The following is a 23,357-nucleotide window of genomic DNA, read 5'->3' on the forward strand; positions in this document are numbered from 1 at the left end:
ACAGTTACTACATAGGCTAAATGGACTGTTTGGGTGCTCATGGGGGTCAAAGGTCAACATCACCATCAGTTGGCTGAAGTGGTAGAGCACCCATATGATCTATCCAATGACACAAGCAGAAATGTGGCACCTAGCTGCAGTTGTGAGATAAAAAAAAAGGTTTAAACTGTACTTTAAAAGTAAAAAAAAACTGTCAAACTTTAGACAATGTCTGCTCTTCAGGTGAGGGGTTAATCTGAGCAAACTGTTGGTATTCGTTCCAGATCTTCATCCTGATTTTGAGATGGTGAGTTTCCATCAGACAACCTATCTTTTCTCACTGTTAAAGGACAAGTCTGTTCTAAGAACAACCTAGGGTCTATTTTTGGGTGATAACGAGTGTAAACATATGGACCAAAATAATGAATGTAAGTAACGAGTAAGAACAGAATAGGCATTTACAAAGAAATAACATATGGCAATAGCCTTGGGGGCAAGCTCGCTATGTCAAAGTTAATCACTACTTTACAAGGGTACAGAAAGGACGGTTTGTGCAGTGTGTGCATTATCTAAATCCGAGGTTCCCAAGCTCAAGACTGCTGAGGCCGAACTGTGTTGTCTTGACACATCTCTCCCAAAACTTGTGCTTCACTGAAATGTTCAGTGTAGACTGACAAAAATATATTTTAATACATTTACTCGTTTGACTTTTGACGAGCATTGCACACCTCTACGGTCGGAACAACTAACTGGTGTATCTGGGAATGTCAAATGAGGATGTCCATGCAGCCAAAGGCCTTGGTTGTCTTTATGGTACTTAATCCCACCAGTAGCATAATGTTGCCTGTAATGACATTCTTTGGTTGTAACTCAGTTCCAAGAAGTATGTCAAACAATGCCATCTAAAACGTCCCAAATCAGTTAATGTTGATGACAATCTTACCAAGAGTAAAACAACACAGAACAGATGAGTTTATTTTATCATAGGTAAAGAATACATCAAACAGGACAAACTTGGTGAAGTACACCTGATGAATCATATGTTGGTCCTCAACCACACGTAGGCTGTAATGCTTTTGCTTTCCAGTAGTAGGCTGCCGTTGCAGTACTTATCTCACTAAGTTTGAAAGCTTTTCCACAGCGACAATTGGAAATGAACCAAATAGTCCAGAACAATTTTGACTCATTAAAAACCTTGACAGGTGTCCATTTTGTTAGTGATTCATGTTGGGAGGTTTTCTGTAAATGAATATATGAATTTGTCATCATGATGATGTACTTACCTCACACACCGATTCATCTCAAATCCCAAATTGCAAACTGGCCTCCACCATCAGTGTGTGAAACTATCCCTTACATCGGATAACAGGAATGTGCTTTTTAGTGATACAAAATAAATGACATTTTGCATCTAAATATTTAAAATGGTCTGTTTCAGGCCTATAAACTCAAAGAAACAGAGCATTAGAACTAATGAGCTAGTGGAACAGACAAAAAGAGCACCATATGCCAGTATTACAGACTTACTTATTAAATAAACCATGACTTGTCCTCTTTGGTGACTTTTAGTCCCTTCTTTAAGGACTAGTGCGATTCACCAGTTAATGACTTCCCTTATGTAACCCCACAGTTTGGTGATCCACAGGTTCACCCCTAGGTCAGAGAGGTACTGCAGCTCTGGCGTGAGCATCTTGCGACACAGTTTGCGATGTATTTTGTCCATATTTTTTTTCAGATTGTAACCCATGATGGACTTTTCACCAATGGGCTGCCAGGGCTGCATTGCGGTCTCCTCGATGCTCCCTGCATCCACGGCCTGGCCACCCTCGATACAAATGCCCGACATCTCTGCGTTCCGCCGCCGGAGCTCAGCCACGTCTCGTGCCATCTGCTCCTGCCCGTAGGCATCGACCTTCCTCCAAAAGGTGGTATTGAAGTGCTGATACAGCTTCCAGTCGGCGGCGTTCCACTCAAGAGCCCTGGCTCTCAGCTCTCTAGTCATCTTCGACACGGTCGAGTCTTTGCGGGCGTTCAGTTTGAAAAAGAGCAGATCATCCATCTCCCAGCAGAGGGCATCCTTAAGCAAGATGAGGGACTCCTCAAAGTGCTCCACCAGCATCACCAGCCGGAAGCGCTTGGCGATGGCCTGGATGCTCACCTCAATCCTCGGGTCACTCGGCTCCAAATTGTTGTCCTGTCCTAAGTCGAAGAACAGCAAGTTCTTGAGGTAGAATGAGTTGTAGCCATTCGAGTCATAGTAGTATTTCGGGTCTCTGAGGAATTCAGCAAACTTGTCCTCCCCTGGGATCTTCCAGGTCAGAGGCACCAAGTTGTGAAAGTAGTGAAATGAGGACTCAAAAAGTTCTGCTGGATCTCGCAGGATTGTGATGTACGTGGTGTCAGAGGGCAGTACCTTGGCCACCTCGGTGGCATTGAAACGCATGTGGTTGCACATGATGTTGAAACACATGCCCGGCCTGTAGTCCTTCACCTGGGAGCGATGGAAGGAGGACGGGTAGGAGAAGTCGTTCCTGCTACTTGGGAAGGCAAACTTGAGCCGATGTTTCTCGCCAAAACGGAAGAGGATGTTGAGGAATGTGCTACTGGCTGTCTTGTGAGTCTTCATGAACATGATGTCCACCTTGGGAACACAGGGTGTCTGGTCCTGGCCATGCTCAGAGGTGTTTGTGTTGGAAGCAGTGTGTGCTGGACGGTGTGCACAAGAATAAGGCACAGGCAGTCTGCAAAAAAAAGAATTGAATTCATCAAATCAGGAACTGCCAAATGCTAAATAGGTATGTTACAATTACTATTGTATATTCCATTATAATAAGAAACACAACAAAAACATTTTTTTTTTTCAATTTTAAATGCCATCAAATTAGCATCTAAAATATTAGGCCTTGTTCAGGTTGCCAACCCATACAGGTTATTTTGAAAGTCTTGACATTAAATCTGACTTTTGTAGAGAGATGAAAATGCGGATTGATTCATTGCTTTGATACTGATGCCTATAGTATACAATGTTGGCAACTGACACATATTGGTGATAGTCTGGCTCAAATAACAGAGAGTATACAGTCATTCATTTTAAAGGATTTGATTTGAGAAAGTAATCTGATTTGGCTGCCAGTTTAACATTGCCTTTGTTCTTACAAGGTCAGACTCACTCAGTTAGGTTGAACTGAATCTGCGGTGATGACAGACAGTAGAACAGGATCATGCAGCTGGTTAGGAGGGTACCCAGTACAAGGCCTTTGCAAATAGACCTCCACTGCCTCCCCTGCTTGACAACCATGGTATCATCAAAGGAGGTAGCTGAGAAAAAGAGATAAAGATATTTTACAATAATGTCCATAAACTGTGGATATACATAAAAAAAAATGGTTGAGGATGAAGCTGCATAGCATACCGGTACTTACAAATGCAGTTTTCCGTAATACAAGCTGTTGTTCCCAAGTAACTTTTATTTTTATTTGTTGTAGCCTACAAATCATAACCACAACCAGCTTTGTTGCAGTTTGTTAAAGCAGTTTATTGAAGAGGTTCCAATGTTCTAAATAAGGATTTGTTTTCGCTTAAGCTTTCTGACATCATAAATACCAGAACAATCACTGATCTATAAAGAACACTTTATAGATCAGTGAGAACAATGCAGACATTATTGAAAATATTGAGCAGCCTATAAGTCCTACAGAAGGAAGGTGGAACAGAAGTTGCAGGAAAACAACATGAAGGAGGCATGGAACGGCATGAAAATTATAACTGGCCTGAAGAAGAGCAGCAGCTCTGTGTAGGGGGACCTGGACAGGGCGAACCAGTTGAACCATAACAGGTATAACAGGTTTGACTGCCCTGCTCCAGCTCCAATGGGAGTAGTCTGTCCACCACCCCCTGCTCCCCTGCTCAGTACAGTACATTTTCTAAATATTGCATTACTACTGCCACAGTTCTCACATTTATGTACAGAAACGTCCTAAATGGAGTTATGTAAAATGTTAATGTTAATACCTTGGAGAAAGTAAAAGGAATTGAAAGTAAAATCAAGTCATTTTTACCATCTTGCCAGGGATGGGCAGTATTTCTAATACATGTATTTAAAATATGTATTTCAAATACAAAATACTATTTTGTAATTGAAACACTTGAAGCGAAAACTATCAATAACTTGTCCAGCAAATTGAAATTGTCTGGCGAGGTGGGGCCACGGGTTGGCACATTCCCAGGATGGACCTTCTGAGTCTTAATCCATTGTTTTGTCCATGGTTTCGTCTCTTATCTAAATCTGACCATGGAGTTGACTTTGGCGGAAAGCTGAAGGTGATTGCTGATAGGCTGTCCCAATCAGTGGCGCCTGCAAAATCCAATCACGTTTGAGAGGGAAACAACAAATTGGGGGTTTCCGAGATTTTTCTTTTTCCCTTTTTTTTTAGAAGAAGTAACGGGTACTCATGGTTATGGATAGTGGAGTAAAGAGTACAATATTTGCCTCTCAAATGTACTTGAGTAAAGTCATGAGTACTCCCCAAAAATGATACTTGAGTAAAGTACAGATCCCTCAAAATTGTACTCAAGTACTGTACTCAAGTAAAATGTAGACTACTCCGTTACTGTCCGGCTCTGGTTTTGGGGGGGTCAGATAATTTTTTCTGATATTGTGAAAAGTATCATAGGGCCATTTTAATGTAAAGCGATTTCAGACACCCCTATTATGGACCGTACCATTTTTAACCACCGTGGTGCGTGAAGCAACGGAGATAGAGAACGACTTCAACTTCTCAAGCAAGTGTCAACGTTTAACCCGTTTAATCCCAACGGTCACAATAGTGACCGTACAAAAAAATCTGGCTCTTGTGCCTTTGAAACTGTTACTGGATGAATTATCAATACATTTCTCCCAAAAATAGAAACCTGAAAGGGTCTCAGTTAAATATGTGCAGTGCCAAATGTGTAGTGTAATTTTTCACATGGCCAGAGCTGCTTATGTTTTGGTTGCACCCTGACCAGAAAATGTCCACCCAAAAGCTCCCAAACTAAAGCTTAGAAAAGTATGTTTATGTAAACATAGGACAAAGATTTTTGGTAAACATCATCGTTAAGGTGTCTAGTATGGAGGGATGCAATTGAAATATATGAACTTTGTTCAGCGTTAGCATGAGTGAACATGATGACGGTCACAATTGTGACCGTTGGGAAACAACATAGTCCAATTTTAGGGATTTTCGCACATTTCATTGTTCAGTCATCTAATTTCCACTAAATTCCATTCAAAGATGATATGGTATTGTCCCAGGTCTGTTTTTTACTTTTAAATTTGTTTCACATGGCATTTCTCAACATGGCCTCTAAAATTCTCTGTTATATTCTAAGTGTGCCAATTTGTACATAGAAAATCCATTACCACACTATTATACATAATTATTGTAATAGCTGATTTTCTATGCTGTTCTTTATTTTAATTTCACTTTCAGTCACTTCCTGCACATACTGTATCAGATCTAACTGACTGCCTAGATTTTACACCTCAAAAACAGTAAATCATCATATTATTGACTATTGTATTACATAATGTCATATAAACAAGGTGGTGGGGGGTATAATCAACTTGCCAGTCAGCCTGTTGAAGGCATATTGGCTGAATTTATGCAGAGACTTGCAGTAGATATGAACAACCTTACCAGAAAAAAATATTCCCCACCCCTTTTCCCAACAATACCCCTCCACTTATGTAGGGCCTCTGCCACAGGGACCAGTCAGACGAACTAGAAGCAAAGCTTCATGTGATCAAAAATAAAGATCAAGTGTCTCAAGAATCTGCTCTCACACTATTGTATGTCAAAATTACAGAATGTTTCCTATTATGCATTTAGAACCTTACTTAATTCAGTGGTAAAATTAATCAAATTTAGCAATATAGTGGATATCACACCCCTCTGACACTAGATTAGACCAATAACTGAGGCCAGAGCAGGCTCCTATGCTCCTCAGGTTTATATGTGATGGGATCATGGACAGGTGTCCTGTGTTCCCCAGGTCAAGCATTGTGTGTTTCCAGGGTCCTCCAGCTTTATAAAGCACATAATAGGTACCCGAATGAGCATAGGTCCCAGGATACACACTGGGAGGACCTTATGAAGATGGCAAGTTGCATGCTGTGATGAAAATATGTTTAACAGCACTCACCAAACACACCTCTCCACTTGTGTGTTTGATGCCAGACAGGCTCATATGGTAATGCTGTTGTATATGCATTTAGAACCTTACTTAATCCAGTGGTAAAATTAATCAAATTTAGCAATATAGTGGACATCACACCCCTCTGACACTAGATTAGACCAATAACTGAGGTCAGAGCAGGCTCCTATGCTCCTCAGGTGTATATGTGATGGGATCATGGACAGGTGTCCTGTGTTCCCCAGGTAAGCATTGTATGTTTCCAGGGTCCTCCAGCTTTATAAAGGATACATAGGACACTATAGCCTAGTCATAATAGTTCCACTATAGTCATAATAGTGTGATTTATTATTATATTATATTATACTATATTGAGGTGTGTCCAGTTATACGTAATTAATGGACTCGGGCGGAGGCAACTTTTTTTTGCCACTCGCCCTCGTCCATTAATTCCGTATAACAGGACACCTCGGCGGCCGTTATCCCTTACGTAATTACCGCTGCAAACATATAATTACCGCTGTCAATGGCAACGGGTTTTGTGCTTCTGATACGTCTTTCATATCACTACGCAAGGACTGGAACTTCATTCAAACGTGAAAGCAGACGGTTGATCAGCTGTGTTCTAAAGAATGTTTGATTCAAGTTCAGCAGCGTGTGTTGTTGCGAACTATTTGTTTCTCAGCAAATGCCACGATGAACGGTAACAAATAGGCTAGGTTATGTAGGCTGAGTGGTATCGTGGGGAGTTTATTATTTCGTTTTGGCAAGTAGCCGTATAATAAGCGGGATAATGTATAGAACGCCGGTCATTACTGTGAAAATAAGTCCCTTCAGGGCGGAACAAGACCCCTCCGCTGCGCAGAGAAGGTCTTTTTGTGTTTTGTGTGTTTTGCAATTAATCTTAGTCTCCCTCAGGCGTTATGAGTGCATTGTCGAATTTTCCAAATGTGTGCCACTTCCATGGAAGAAGTTCCCAGCCCGCAAAAGAGTTCACTCACTAGGTACACACACACACACACATACAGGGCCGGTTCTGGAGGGGTAGCAACGTGAGCAACTGCACGGGGCCCAGTTTAGAGGGGGGCCCAGAAAATGTTTTAAAAATTAAAAATGCTTGTGCGTGATGTTGCTCCCCAGCTCAGGATAGCGTAGGACCGGCCCTGCACACATACACATAAAAAAAATGCACAAGTAGAATCACATATAGCATTATGATATGTGTGCATGTAACTGTGTTTATTTTACCACCTCTTTTCATGTGTCTGTTGTTATGATTGTGTAGTGGGCTCCATCAACCATAGCAAAGTCGGCCTGTCCTGCTGTTACCGACAGGACCCCCCGTCATGGCCCCCTCAGACCTGTGGCCACCTTTGCCTCGGAGATGAACACACAGTGTCCCAGGTGAAGCACACACTAATCCCGGCACAGTGAGCTGCCTGCATCAACAGCAGCGCTCGGGGAGCAGTGAGGGGTTAGGTGCCTTGCTCTCAAGGGCATTTCAGCCATTCTACTAGTCGGGGTTCGAACCGGCAACCCTCCGGTTACAAGTCCGAAGTGCTAACCAGTAGGCCACGGCTGCCCATATTCCTCTATTTGAAAGTTCCTCCAAATTTTATCGTGATCGCCAAGTGCAACATGTTGTGCAACACACATATCGGAACTCCCCCTACACCCTAAAAACTACTGGGTTGGAAACGACCCAAATTGGGTCACTGAGTCACTATGGGACAGCAAACATGTTGGGTTAGAATGACCCAGCAAGATGGGTTGGTGATTTATGTCATCTATGAATTGGGAACAAAAGCCCCAACTCCATTCATGGGATTTGTCATGGCCACAAAGTTTTTGCCTGTTTGGATTCAATAAGAAAGCGACTGGGAGAGAAAGACTGTGAAGGACTGTGCTGAAACTGAACCCGGGTCCCCGGGTTTATTGTTCAGTTTAAATGTTCGCTCTGTTTTCTCTATTTTTATCTATTGTATGATGACTGCTTTTTCCTGGTTTTTAACTTTTTAAGCATTTTAAATAAATTTAATTTAAGATTCAAGATTTTCTTCATTACATCTCATTATATTAGTAGAGAGTAAATGTGTAATGTTTTGGCTCCTGAAAAAACGTAAAAATAAATAGTAGCCTAGTGATAGATGTACTACATGAGTAATGATGATGAAGTACTAAGTGAGTAATTTGTTCAAAATTGTCAGTATTATATTCTTTAAACTTGTTTGCTTCTATGGCTTATATGCTTATAACCCGCAATGTAAAAAAATGAACATAATTCAACATAATTGATGGGTCAAATGAACCCAACTAAATAGGTTAATGTAAACCATTCTTGGGTTAAAAGCACATGCCCATTTTCTGGGTCACTGTAACCCAACATCCCTGTCAGAATAACCCAATATCTGGGTTGATTAAGCTACCCACAAGTTGGGTTAAATTACCAACCCATCTTGCTGGGTCATTCTAACCCAACATGTTTGCTGTCCCATAGTGAGCGTGTCTCATTTCAGGGGCTACATGGTTCTAAGGCCAGATTCGTAGACCGGTTGCGTCATAGTAGCGCGACTAGTGCTGTCCCATTTCGTGGGCTTGTCACTCCCCGATGTGAGTCGCTACCCGATGTGAGTCACGCATGCTCAGATTGATAGGTTTTACGGCATAACGCCAAGGGATCCGACTGAAATCCATAAAATAATTCACTTTTCTGTTTCAAAAACGTTTTAGCTATCTAAGATTGTTTGGTTGCTAACGTTAGCAAACGCCATTCAAGTGACAGCCTTTGTTGTGCTTGATTGCTTACTTACTTGCCAGCAGTGAACAAACTTCATAATTTTTATTGATATTACAGAAGTCTCTCGCTAGCAGGCTACTTCAGCCTCTAATCTAGAACTGACATTAGAGATCATGCCGTGAAAATGTGATGCCTTACGCTAAATAATACATTACTGCTGTGTAGGCTAATGTCATTATTCTGTGGCTAACAGCACAGGTAGTGGCAAAGTAGCAAAGTGACGCATGCGCGACTCACATCCGGTAGCGACTCACATCGGGGAGTGACAGGCTCCTTCGAATTCGGCCGACAAATCCACCCTTCTTTTCCTCGAAACGGAGTGCACATCGGGTGTATGCTTCGCGGCCTACCTGGTCCCCCAAGATTCGATACGTTTATGACGTTTCATTAAAGACATGGCGAGACAGACGGCAGAGCCGACTGTCACATCACAGCTACACATGTAAACATTTAATAAACGGTTTAATAACATTACAATTAAATGATCGGGCTTCAATGTGAACTATGGTTAAGCTATGTAGCCGATTTCCGTATTTAGAACCACTTCCTAAATAAATCTGTTCAAACATTTCCAATTGAAATGATTTATCAACAAGTCATATTAACATGCTCAGATATGATCACTGGTCAGTAGGCTAGTCTATATTTTCCACGATAAAGGCTACTAGAAGACCGTTAAACAACACATTTAAAGAAACTGGTTGATGGCATTTTGCATAAAGGCTATAATAAGTTCAAGGAAGGATACATCCACCAAAGGTTTATTAAAGCGTCTGTTTGTGACATCTAGCTTATAAACGGATAATAACAAATTAACTTTGATAAATTATTAATTTGTCCATTAGCAAAGCAGCAAATACAATTTCATCAGTTCAAATGAACTAATGTGTTTGAACCGCAGCCTGACGATGCCGCTGTAGATCACAACATTTTCGCGAGGTGTAGCCTAACATAGCTAGTAAGCCTAAAGCAAGTCTGATCACTAACATTGTAAATGTGCATTAAGAAAATAGCCTACTATATCGATCTATTTTATGTGGCAAAGGCATGTGGTCATGATGCTTTGTGCATGATCGAGATAATGAAAGGCATCTAGCCCTACAACAACACAGCACAGCAAGAGATGAAAACCTCTGCTAAATGGATGCTCATCAGCTGAACCACAAAGATATTTGTCAACGTTGTAGTTGGAAAAACGTATCGGTCTACAAGCCAGGTCAGTTAACAAGTAAGATGAAGTGCAATATGATGCATTCAATCAGATACGTCTGCAAACGACCATTAGCTACAATCACCACTCAAGTTACTCAACCGATCATCACAGCTGTCTAGCTATAGGGTACGTTATCCTGCCGTCCTAGCCAGGCTACCTTAACTGTTGATATTCCCTCCTAAGTTTTTGAAATTAGTCTACATGTCAGCAATCAGGGAAATAAATTACGCTGCCCGTGCCCACCTACCTCTTTAAAGTTGGGTTTCAACCAGGCTAGAAAGAAAAAGGCCAAGGCTACTCACATGAATATGCTCCAACTCTCTTGAAAAGTAATGCGACAGTTGTGTGATTGCTTGTTAGCCGGTGGGTGAACAAATTATTTAAAATTGGAGATGGACGAGGCAGGCAAAGGCTATAATGGGCATGTACCCTCCTATCACATTTTTGATTAGTCTTATAATAAATTAATATCGACAGATGCCGCAATTAATTCCTTGATAACGTTTCCTTTGCACTGTAGCCTGAATGTTCTTAGGATAAGTGTCTGCTAATGTAAACATGCTAAATGATAGGGAAAGGAGCAGCGCAAAAAAGTAAAAAAAAAAAAAAACTCAATCCTTTTAGTTTGGAAGGACTTGCATAATTGTATATATTTTTAATAATTCAAATGGATTGATGACTGCTCTCACTCAGTTAGCCTAGTTCATATTATTGTAACCTATACATAAAACGTAACACGTTGATCTTAAAGGATGCTTTTCACGAACATGAGTTAGAAAGATCAGTAGGCCTACTCGGGCTAATGACGTAACAGATCCGTTCTTTTAGGCTAGACCGTCCCATTCATAGACTGTAAAAAATTTAAAAAAACGTTGGTCCAGCCAGGTCCGGTCTATGCGGTCACAGAAGACCAGTGCTAGGTAGCACGAATGCTCCGAAGCATCCGGCCCCTGAAATGAGACACGCCCATTCCATAGTGACTCAGCACCTGGGTTAGAAACAACCCAATTTGGGTCGTTTCCAACCCAGTAGTTTTTAGAGTGTAGGGGGAGTTCCGATATGTGTGTTGCACAACATGTTGCACTTGGCGATCTAATCGCAGCTAATCACACAATTTTAACGTAGTTTGAAAGGGACAGGATTCAGGAATAGGCTACTAAGACAGGCCCCTCTTCTGTCTGACTCTCATGTTACCCCATGCATTATAGACTGCACACTAAAAAATACTGGGTTATTTTCTCAACCCAAACGTTGGGTTGAGGCTGTCAGGGCATTTTGTGGGGTTGTTTTTACTCATGTTGGGTTATTTTCTGTAACCCAGCTTGTTGGGTTGATAGTTTAGGACAGCGCCCCTCCTCTCTCCCACCTGACGTGGAGTACACTACCCAGCACCTGGGTGACTTTAACACAGCTGCATAGTTATTTGAGAGTTCGAAAAAACATCGTTATTCTTCCAACCGTCCAGTCCACCAGCTGTCAGCATGCAATGGAAATCAGGCGATTTCGTAAGGTATGTATCTTTAACTTTTTTTAAAATGTTTTATCCAGACTGATTTTAAAAGTCCACCCAGAGATGTAGAAGCTACCCTTCATGATATGAATGGATATTCTGCCTGCCAATTTCGTTCAGCCTCAAACAGGTTAACAATTGTGTCATTCATGCTAACTAACGTTAGCTAACATTAACTTACTATTACTGTTCATGTTAAATATAGGTTACACAAAGACAGACTCATAAAAACATAGTTCTTTGTTCACTGGGTATGAACTGCTGACAGAAACAAAACGAACTTTTACAACGAACTAAAATGAGCATACCAAGCTGGTTGACATTAGCAGACCATATAGCTAGCATCAATGCTAATTAAATATGCTTCATGGTGGTTGTAGCCTAGACTATGGTTGCAGCTAACGTTTGTCAGCTAATATTAGCCAACACAGTTGAAGGTAATGTTAGTCTCTTCACAAGCCACACATACGGTAATAATAATGGCAAACAACATCTTATTAATTTATTCAGGGTAGCTTCATATCATAGCCATGTAACTTAACGTTACTGGGTGTTTTTGGTTGTAGCAGAGAAGACGGGCTCTGGTTGTAGTAGCACTATCAGACAGTCATTTAGATAACGTTAGCATCTAGAACTAGAAGCTACAAGTTATTATAACTGCACAGGTGGTCATGGTTTCCAAGTGTGTTGCGCTAATATTTTGTCTCCTGGTGGATTTTTAATGTTTGTCAACGTCATTCAATGATAATGGTTCATGAAAATCTTGAGATAAAGTTCTGTAAATAACAGTGATTAATGCACTCTTTTTTTTTTTCTTTGATTCACAGGGGTGATCCCCAAAACGGACGGTGGAATCTGCCTGCCTTCATGGAAGTATCACAAGCTTTTTCCTATCTGTTCAAAAAATAAACTGCCAAATAAATAAATGTCGAACTGTATTATTTCATTGCATGGCTATTGTTGCCCATTGGATGGATTTTAAAACATTATATTGTAACATTAATGATTTGCAAACATTTATTTGAATTATTATCAATTAATAGTGATTGGATTAAGGAGAAAAATAAGATACTTAGAATAACCCATAAATTAGGTCAGCATAACCCAGAGATGACAGTGAAAATAATATAAATCCTGGGTTGTATAAAATAGCCTACCCAACAATTATGTAGGTTTAACCTAACAGTTTTGTTACGATAACCCAATGTTTGGGTTAGACTATCAACCCAACTCATTGGGTTAACCGAACAACCCAATTTTCGGGGCTAATATAACTCAGTGCTGGGCTCGACCACTATTTACCCAGTGGATGGGTTGAAATTGGGTTGTTTTTAACCCAATGTTTTTTAGAGTGTGGCTTCTGACAGAAATGAAGTTTTGTGCCAACACGTAGAAACACTAGGCCTACTACAGCCTTTAATTGGCGAATGGAGGTGCAAATTCCTTTCTTAGGTTATTGTCCGCGATTCACATTAACTATAGGCGATCATGTATTGTAAACGTCGCCAGATCACGTTTTGCCTGCATGGATGAGTGCGCATCTAAATAATATGCAAGATGCAACAATCATTTCTAAGAGGCCTACAAGGTAATTTCTGGCATTACTACTAGCATATGAATGCATTATTTATGTTGAAAGACGTGAAAGAAATGACACAGGCTTGCACAAATTCATCATTTAAAATAAAACGTTTCACTTTTGCTATCATTGCGAGAATAGGCTACAATATGGAAAATGTTCCCTTTCAGTCTGATCGGCTCCAAACATGTATGGGATTTCCTTAGCCTGTGCTACACCTTTCCAAGAAGTTTTGTGAAAATTGTACCGGTAGCTTTTGCGATATTGTTGACAGTCACCGCAGTAGGGTGCAGTAAATGAAAGCTTTTGATAGCGCACGCCACTAACGAAAAACGGAAAATCACCAGGACAAACCACTCAGGGGTGTAGGCTACTCTGGAACCATAGGTCACTAATTTGTGCGTTATTTACGTTTGATTACATTTCAGATACGTGTTGGTTTCCTGTAGGCCTAGTATAGCGCTTTATTCTTTCTTTATTTTTCTGTCCGAATATTGGGGGGGGACATTTTGGTCATATTTGAATATTGGGGGGGACACGTCCCCCTCAATGTCTATAGTGACTACGGCCCTGCCTGTCCCTAAAAAGCCACATCCTAGTGAGCTTAATGACTATAGACCTGTCGCTCTAACATCACATGAAGACAATGGAGCGACTCGTCTTTGGTATGCTCAGACCCCAGGTACGCCATGCACTAGACCCGTTACAGTTTGCATACCAGGAGAAAGTGGGCGTGGACGATGCCATCACTTATCTTCTACACAGGACACATTCTCACCTGGACAAGGGGAAAAGTGCTGTGAGAATCATGTTCTTTGATTTCTCAAGTGCTTTTAACACCATCCAACCCCTCAGACTGAGAGACAAGCTCTTGCAGATGGGTGTGGACGCTCACCTGGTAACCTGGATCACAGATTACCTGACGGAGCGACCACAGTTCGTCAGACTGAAGAACTGTCTCTCTGACACTGTGATCAGCAGCACCGGAGCGCCACAGGGAATTGTGCTCTCTCCAGTCCTGTTTACCTTGTACACATCTGACTTCTGCTACAACACTGAGTCATGCCACATGCAGAAGTTTTCTGACGACACTGCAATTGTGGGGTGTATCAGGAACGGGCAGGAGGAGGAGTATAGGAGCCTGGTGGAGGACTTGCAATGGTGCAAACTCAATCATCTCCAACTCAACACTTCAAAGACCAAGGAGATGGTGGTGGATTTCCGCAGATCTAAGCCCGCAGATCTAAGCCCACTCTGCTACCAGTCTCCATTGATGGGGTCAATGTCGAGGTGGTAAGCACCTACAAGTACCTGGGTCTCCACCTGGGCAATAAACTGGACTGGTCAGCCAACACTGACACACTCTACAAGAAAGGGCAGAGCAGGCTGTACTTCCTGCCACAGCCTAACTGTGACCACATTTATACATTTCTTAATATAGTTATTTATATATAGATATATAGACTTATTCTTGCACTGTTGCACTGTTTGACTTTCTCATTTGCACCATCACCATGACACTCATTCACACAGAGCACCTTACCTTACCTTATGCACTGAGAACCACAGGCTCAGTCCCTGCTTCAGTCATTGCAAGCGCACCTGATTGATTATTCACCCACTATGTGGATACTGTTTTTTAGAATTGATTTAGATTAAGTTTTATTTAGTATAATTTGTACTTAGTATATTCTTTATCTTCTACAGTCCTTATTGCTTAGTTGTGTTTTTTATATTATATACATTTAATTACTTTTTCTGCTGTTATTGAATGTGTGTGTGTGTTGTCTGTATGCTACTGTGACCTTGAATTTCCCCTAGGGATCAATAAAGTATATATATCTATCTATCTATGACTCTACTACTCAGTCCAGCTTTGTTTAGCTAGTGTAACACTGACCTCATAGTTTCATGTTTGTGCAAGGGTGAGCAAGCAAGTGCTGCATGGCATTCTTCATCATTATAATAAATTTAACATCATCATTTCCTCTTGTGCCCAATTACTGAGACTACAGTGCTGTCATGTGAATCTCCAACAGGGGTTTGGTTTGATGTGTACACCTGCCTCTCCACATCATGCCAATGGCATCTCTACTTTTTTCATTGCCATTGCATGGTCTGAGCCAAAAAGCTCTGAAGGTATTTTTATGAATTCTTTCAGGAAGGTGATATGTAACACTTTAAGTCGCCTGGTAAGAGATAGCTGCATATGGATCTTTGGACACAATTCAGTTTGCTAACCAAACACCTGAAATGTCAGCACCCATTCATCTAGGGATATGAGTTCAATGCTAATGCTATCTACTCTAATCTTATCTCATGATATGGTGAAACTATGCCTGGAAACATCACATGACTGTTCACAGGATGAATAATGCATCACCACTAGTGATCCTGTTTAAACCCAGCCGGTGTCCCCAGCTGTCTGTAATCAGATACCCACAGCAGGAGAGCTGATAGCTGATTTAGCATAACAAAGTCATGCAGTATAGTTAACCATCTCCATCACAACTCAAGAGCATATCTAATTTAATTTAAATCCACCTCTGGCTCTTCTATCATGCTCCCCTCCATGTTTGGTACTGTCTGTCCACTAGCCACTTGTACCACTGTTTTTATGCCTCACTGTTTGCGTGCTATATTGGCACATTAGCACATATGCATAACCCCCCCCCCCCTCCATGCCACAGCCGAACTGTGGCCACACTTATACATTTTCTTAAATAGTTAAATATATAGATATATAGACTTTACTTTACTTTATTTCTGCATTGTTGCACTGTTGACTTACTCATTTGCACTATCACCATGACCACTATCACCATTGCGCTTCCACCATGACACTCATTCACACAGAGCACCTTAGAGCACCTTACCATACCTTACTATGCACAGAGAATCACAGGCTCAGTCCCTGCCTCAGTCATTGCAAGCGCCTCTGATTTATTAATCACCACTATGTGGATAATGTTTTTAGAATTTATTTAGATTAAGTGTTAGTTAGTATAATTTGTATTTTTGTAATTTGTATTTTAGTATATTTTTATATATTGTATTAAGTGTTAGTATAATTTGTATTTTACTATATTTAGCATATTCTTTATCTTCTACTGTCCTTATTGCCTAGTTGTGTTTTTATATTATATACTTTAGTTACTCTTTCTGCTGTTAAAGAATGTGTTTGTGTTGTATGTATGCTGCTGAGACCTTGAATTTCCCCTGGGGATCAATAAAGTATCTATCTATCTATCTATCTATCTATCTATCTATCTATCTATCAGGATGCTGCAATATACAAGAAGACTCAAGACACCAAGAATTGCATTATGTTATTATAAGATGATATGTGTGCCCTTTACGAAAATTATATTTATATTTGCATATGACACGTTTGTTTGAAGTCTTTCTTGCATCAACTCTCTAGCTATATCTGGAACTGGAATGCACACTATCCATATTTATATATGCCTTTAGATTGTCCCAAAGAGTATCCTTTTGAAATCTAATTACAACTCTTTGTTGGTGTTGTGGTCTATTGACAAAGGACGTCAATTCAAGTAAGGTATCACATTAGCACTTAAACTTTTAAAAGGCCTATGCGCCACATTTGAGATAAATCTTCACGTACAGTATACATTGGAATACTTGTGAGTAGATGTGTACACTTTGGGGCCCCAAACATTTTCAGAAATAGAGCCATTGCAAAAACCTCTCATGATGGCCAAACCAGCCATTCAACTTTCCTCCATAGCTGAATATTTATTTTGCATGATGCCTCTTATGCCAAAAGTAATGTCTACCCCTAGGTCATAGATTAATGTCACAATAGCACAGTATAAAACAACTATACGTCTTGTGGTGCCCAATGGCAGCCATTTCACTTTCTGCCATATAATCAAATTAGGTATTTTGCATCATATCTCCAAACGTGACAGCACAGATAAAATAATATTTTAATGGACCTTTGACTGTAAAATACTGGATTAGAAATAACATAACCAAATCAAAAAGTTTAACTGACCAAGAGGTTTTTTGGTCAGGTTCACTGCAATTCCGATATGTTGTTCTTTTATTGTGTTTTTATTTCAACAGACATTTTATTCTATTCTCTTTAAATCTATGTACAATCTAGATGTGGCTTACATAGGCCTGTCATGTTTGTTATAGTGGATGGAATCCACTATCTTGAAATCTCCTGGCTTTTTCTTCTTCTTATTATTATTATTATAGTGGATGGAATCCACTATCTTGAAATCTCCTGGCTTCTTCTTCTTCTTCGTATTATTATTATAACCTTTTTTCTTTTTACCTTTTCAAGAATGAATGCGACTCTAACCGCTTAACGTACATACATGTTGAAATAACCGTTGTGTAGGTCTGGAGTTGGACAAGAGAGGTATTTTTTCAGATTTTCTTAAAAGTTTATACTTTTTGAGAAATAGGGGATTAAAAATGACAAAAAGCTAATTTTTTCCCCCATAGACTTGTATGGCTGTGATGTCATAATGGCCTAAAGCCAGCTGCGCTTGTTAAAGGACCAGTATGTAGGAAATAATGGAAAATAAACTGTAACCATTCCAAAAATGATCACCATATGTTGTCAGATAGTAAGGAAACACGATGAATTAAAGTAATGGCTTATTTGACATTACTATAACCCACAAAACCCCGTAAAACCCATGAAAAAAATGATTTACGGGGCGGAATCTCTTGGAATTTTCGTTTATGTTTTGAATGAATAATTCTAGAATAGCGTATTAATAATGGGCTAGCGCGTCCTCCTATTTGGGTTGCCAAATTAGCAAAGGCCAACTGTCAACAGCTGTCAGTTGTCATGAACGCCTACGAGAGGCAGGCAAATTTCCAAAATTAAAACAAGAAACAAATTAAGTGGACATCGGAGGAGCTTTCTGAGATGGCGACGTCTTCGTCAAACGAAGAATGTCAAGTCTGACGCAGAGCTGGCCATATTTCTCCACAACAGGTAGCCTAGGCTAAACTTCATCTGTATTGCTAACTTCAGCTAAATATGTTACGTTGGTTAGAGAGGTATTTTTTTCCGTAATGTGTAGCTGGGTCATGGTTGGAGAAACGTTAAGCTGCAGGTCAACTAATGTTAGCTAATATTACATCTGGCAACCCAGAAGAGGCTCGCGTCTGGTAGTCTTGAGAACGTTCACCAGTGTTTTGATTTTGGCCTACAGAACGTTCAGTAACAATCCTACAAATCGCACCTTTAAAGCTTGCGTCTGGTAGTTAACAAGACTACCAGACGCGAGCCTCTTCTGGGTTGCCAGATGTAATGAAGACTTAACTAACGTTAGTTGACCTGCAGCTGCTTTAACGTTTCTCCAACCATGACCCAGCTACACATTACGGAAACAGTGAAAACAAAAAATACCTCTCTAACCAACGTAACATATTTAGCTGAAGTTAGCGATGCAGATGAAGTTTAGCATAGGCTACCTGTTGTGGAGAAATATGGCCAGCTATGCGTCAGACTTGATATTCTTAGTTTGACGAAGACGTCACCATCTCAGGAAGCTCCTCCGATGTCCATTTAATTTGTTTCCTGTTTTAATTTTGGAAATTTGCCTGCCTCTTGTAGGCGTTCATGACTACAACTGACAGCTGTTGACAGTTGGTCTTTGCTAATTTGGCAACCCAAATAGGAGGACGCGCTAGCCCATTATTAATACGCTATTCTAGAAGTAATCGTTCAAAACATAAACGAAAATTCCAAGAGATTCCGCCCCGTAACTGATTTTTTTTCATGGGTTTTTACGGGGTTTCACGGGTTAATGTAATGTTGTCAAATAAGCCATTACTTCAATTCATCGTGTTTCCTCACTCTCTGACAACATATGGTGATCATTTTTGGAATGGTTACAGTTTATTTTCCATTATTTCCTACATACTGGACCTTTAAGCTCCCAGAGAAGTTCCCGGGCTAATTAGAACACTGACACAGGTGTCACCTGTGAATCCAACAGCTTTTAATGCATACAATCTGGTGCTCCCTAAAACTACACATCCTGTTTAGGTGTTTCCCATGTGGCAAAATAAAAGTCACAGCCATATCTCATTCTTAGCGCATTATATCTCCAGAACGGCTTGACGCATATGCTTCAAATTTGGTACAAGTGTTTGTATGGACTCAAAGATTAAGTGAGTTGATGTTGGAGGTCAAAGGTCAAGTCCATGAATACTCTGAGCGCGATATCTCAAAAATGCCTAGACATACATGCCTGAAATTTGGTATGAGTGTTTGTATGGACTCAAAGATGAAGTGAATTGATGTTGGAGGTCAAATGTCAATGTGAAAAACACCTTGAGTGTTATATCTCAAGAACGCTTTGACACACAAGGTTTTTTGGTACGAGGGTTTGTATGAACTCATAGATTAAGTGATTCAATGTTTGTTTTCCAGGAATCTCCCTACCAATATTAAGCCAGCAGCTTTCCATCCACTATTGTAATTCCTCTGGCATTACATTTTCTAGTTTTATTTGTTATTATGTTATAGATACATATTTTCATTTGGGAATTTTTATCATAGATACAAAAGTAAAAGATGCTTTTGATCTTCTGTAGGCCTTATCCAGATCTTATTTGAAATGTGCAATATGATGTGTACATATGAATGTGGTAAAATCTTGCACTATCTGAGCTCTGTTGTTTCTGACTGTGTGTCTCATCAGATAAGATTTGGTTGCCTATCCTCCTGAGAGGAGCACAAAATGAGCTGTGGAACTTGAGGGTTCCCTTAGGTTTGCTGATTAGAGCCTGGTCATTTCCGTAGGCGCCCGATGACGGTGCTTTTCAAATGCACTCCAAGGAGATAGAAGTGTGTTGGCAACAGATGAATCAAGTCAATTTTCTCTGATTTTTGCAAGACACCAGGCTTTGACACAAGCATATTAAAGCTTGAACTATGAACTTGAGAGAACATTTCATTGTCCACTTGAGTGAGAGTGTCAGGTTGTAAATTATATTGTTGCAGCTCTCAAACATTGAGGGGAAAAAAATAATAACGCTGTGATCCTGTAGAAAACTGTATGAAGATGAGCACACAAAACCAAGATCTTTCCACTACACCATCTGATTCTACACTCCGATTATTCCTGCTATTTGGAATTGAATAAGCAAATGATATGTGGTGGCTTTAACTGATCAGGTCTAGGCTAAGTAATTTACAGCAAAAAGGATGAAAATAGCGGACTATCTGAATGTACTGAATGGCCAGTTTATTCCATCAATTAATCTCCCTGATGGCACAGGCCTATTCAAGGATGACAGTGCAGGATTATTCGGGTTAAAACTGTGACCATGTAAAATTGCAGCTCAGGATGCATAGAGTCATTTTATGCATGAAATGGCCACCACAGGATCCAAAACCCAAGTGGGACATGCTGGAGAAGATGGAGTGATTTGACCCTGTTGTCAATATAAAATCTTGGAAAAAATGAAACAGCTCTGGGTGGAAATGATTGTTGTGCCATTGTGTAAAGTTGTCGAAACAATGCCACAGGAAATGGCATTATAATAAAACCTAAGGGTGGTCCAAAGATATACAGTATTAGCGTGCGTGACTTTTTTGACAAGGCAGTGTACAGTAACACTCCACCGTAAAAAAGAGTATCTTCTTTGATCCTATAAACCAGCGGTTGTCAAACTGGGGTACGCGTACCCCCAGGGGTACGTGGACTGATTTCAGGGGGTACGCGAAAAAAGATCTAAGTCATAGCCTATGCCTTTTCAAACATTTTCTCTATCCCACGTTGGTAACTTAACTTCCGCATTTGCACTGCACATTAAAAACTTATTTTCTACGCATTAACAAAATATTCGAGAGTGGATTAAATGAGAGGTTAGAGCAGCGTTTCTCAAACTGTGGGTCGCAACCCACTACTGGGTCGCGGCGACATGCCAGGTGGGGTGCGAACTGACGTTATTTATTTATTTTTTTATCTGTAGCCTAGGCCCAGGTAGCACCCGATGCGCAATGGACGCACTGTGTTATTCATAGGGAAGCGCTCGTGTCAAGGCAGCTAGTCCCGACCTGAATGAGATTTTGAACGAGGTTGTGAGAATGGTGAATTTCATCAAGACCCGGCCCTTAAAAGCGTGTCTATTCTCCGCACTTTGAGAGGAGATGGAAGCTGACCAAAAAACTGTACTGTTTCACAGCGAGGCAAGGTGGCTTTCCCGAGGTAAAGTGCTGTCGCGTGTTTGAGCTCCGAGTCGCCTCTTCTTGGAGGAAGAGCGCATGTTTGAATCTGCAAGCACGTTCACTAATGAACATTTCTTGACGAAGCTGGCCTATTTTAGCGATATATTTGGAAAGCTCAATGCTCAATAAAGCTCAATAAATCTCCAGTTACAAGGCAAAGACAAGCACCAGATAAGATCACTGCATTCAACAAGACGATTGTGTGTGAGATTAGGTGCAGATCTATTTAAAATCATTATATTCAGCACATTTGTAGGCCTATCATATGTTGACTATTGATGAGATTTGTATCATATGTTTATCATCCTATTCACTATTCTCGACAAAATTGATAAAAATAAATATTAATAAAACAATTAAAAAAAACCTTGTTAACAATTGGTGGTGTTGGGGGTACTCCGGAAGATCATAATGTCTCAGGGGGTACATGCCTGTTAAAAGTTTGGGAACCACTGCTATAAACCATTGAAAGACTGGAACTTTTTTTTGCAAATAAAAGCCCTTCAGCTATAAGATTTTAGGCCATTAAATGTGTTAAACATCATACTAACATTCTAAATACATTAATAACTTTATCCTCTTTTAAAATTATGACTACAGGATAAAACCTCACCCCATATGTCAAATTTGATTTTCAAATAATTAAAATAACATATTCACATATCCATATGTATCTAGTTAAAAACAATCATTATATGCAGGTCCAAAAATAGAATAAAGAATTTATGATACAGAAAATGTCGACCTGAGAAGAGTTCTAATCCACTAATTAAGTCAAAACACTGGCAATGGTTTCCTTAGTCTGGTAAAAGCAATGGACTTTTCCTCAATTTTCTAATCTTTTGAGATGCACCTGTAAAATCTCTTTTACATTCTAAATAATCTTTCAGATGTAATGTGTATTTGATATGCTGCCTTATGGCCTAAGAGAGATTAGAGATCCACTTTCAGTGCATTTGTATTCTCCACTAGATAATGAAAGAAAGTCCTAATCATAATAGATAATACAATGAAGTACTGTAGTGTAGTATACTTTACCTTTTGCATAGATCAGCAGATCTTCTTCTGCGGATTAGGCGGAGGGCTCTGCAGACTGGCCGCTTCCTGTTGAGTTTGTTATCAGAGGGGCATGATTGCTTTATATCAGTCCAAATGTTTAGCTTCCCTTCCGGCTTCACAGAGGCTCTCACTCTGACCATCCCAGACCATCATCACATCCTTGATTGCCATGCCACTGACCGGACCCCAATGCCAGAAGGACTAGCCAAGCCCTTATCTATGGTATTCCTGCAGCCCAACTCTGCTGTGTCCGCGATGGGTTTCTCTCCCTCCCTCCCTCCTTCTACTCCCTCTCTCTCTCTCTCCCGCTCAGCTCACCTGATGCCTTCAAAACCCCCGCCTCTCTGAGCAGCAAGGGTGCACACTCTGGAAAAGACAACCAAGCAGAAACAGAGGCTCGCTCTGTCACCGCTGACGTCAAGCAGCAGCCTCGATGGGACAAAGCACCAGGCAGCCTACAAGTGGGTGTGACTTGGACTACAATGGGAGGGAGCGTGAGCGAGATGGAGGGAAAGTGAGAAGTAAAGAGGGAGGGAGAGAGTGAAGGCATAGCCTCTGTTTTGCACAGATCTCCACACACAGACATCCATTGAGCAGAGATAGGCTGAAAGTCGATAGATGGGGACTGTAAATGGGTATAATGCAAGTGCATAATGTCTTGGGAACAAACAAAGGCTGGGATTGTGTAGGTTTGACTGGGCTCTGCATTTCCCCGATAGCCTCAGGCTGACTGTACACTTGATATGCGCTGTACTGTTACATTACAGGGCTGGAAAGCATTCTAGTTCAAAAAGTTTCTAAAATTAAAACAAA

General features: G+C 40.5%; 1 protein-coding gene across 1 annotated transcript; it reads right to left on the reverse strand.

Moving 5' to 3' along the window:
* Positions 1–1,336: 1,336 nt before the first annotated feature.
* On the reverse strand, positions 1,337–22,825 carry gal3st1a (galactose-3-O-sulfotransferase 1a). The gene is made up of 3 exons (XM_076270036.1): positions 22,524–22,825; positions 3,150–3,297; positions 1,337–2,720 (listed from the first exon to the last, which is right to left on the reverse strand). Exons 2-3 carry the CDS (start codon positions 3,275–3,277, stop codon positions 1,574–1,576), a joined length of 1,275 nt encoding a protein of 424 aa, XP_076126151.1. The 5' UTR covers positions 3,278–3,297; positions 22,524–22,825; the 3' UTR covers positions 1,337–1,573.
* Positions 22,826–23,357: the final 532 nt, after the last annotated feature.

Source organism: Alosa pseudoharengus, unplaced genomic scaffold (genome assembly GCF_046254945.1).
Source record: "Alosa pseudoharengus isolate Yale_2024_CS ecotype anadromous, Long Island Sound unplaced genomic scaffold, YU_APseudo_1.1 YU_APseudo_1.1_scf_6, whole genome shotgun sequence".
Lineage (NCBI taxonomy): Eukaryota > Metazoa > Chordata > Actinopteri > Clupeiformes > Clupeidae > Alosa > Alosa pseudoharengus.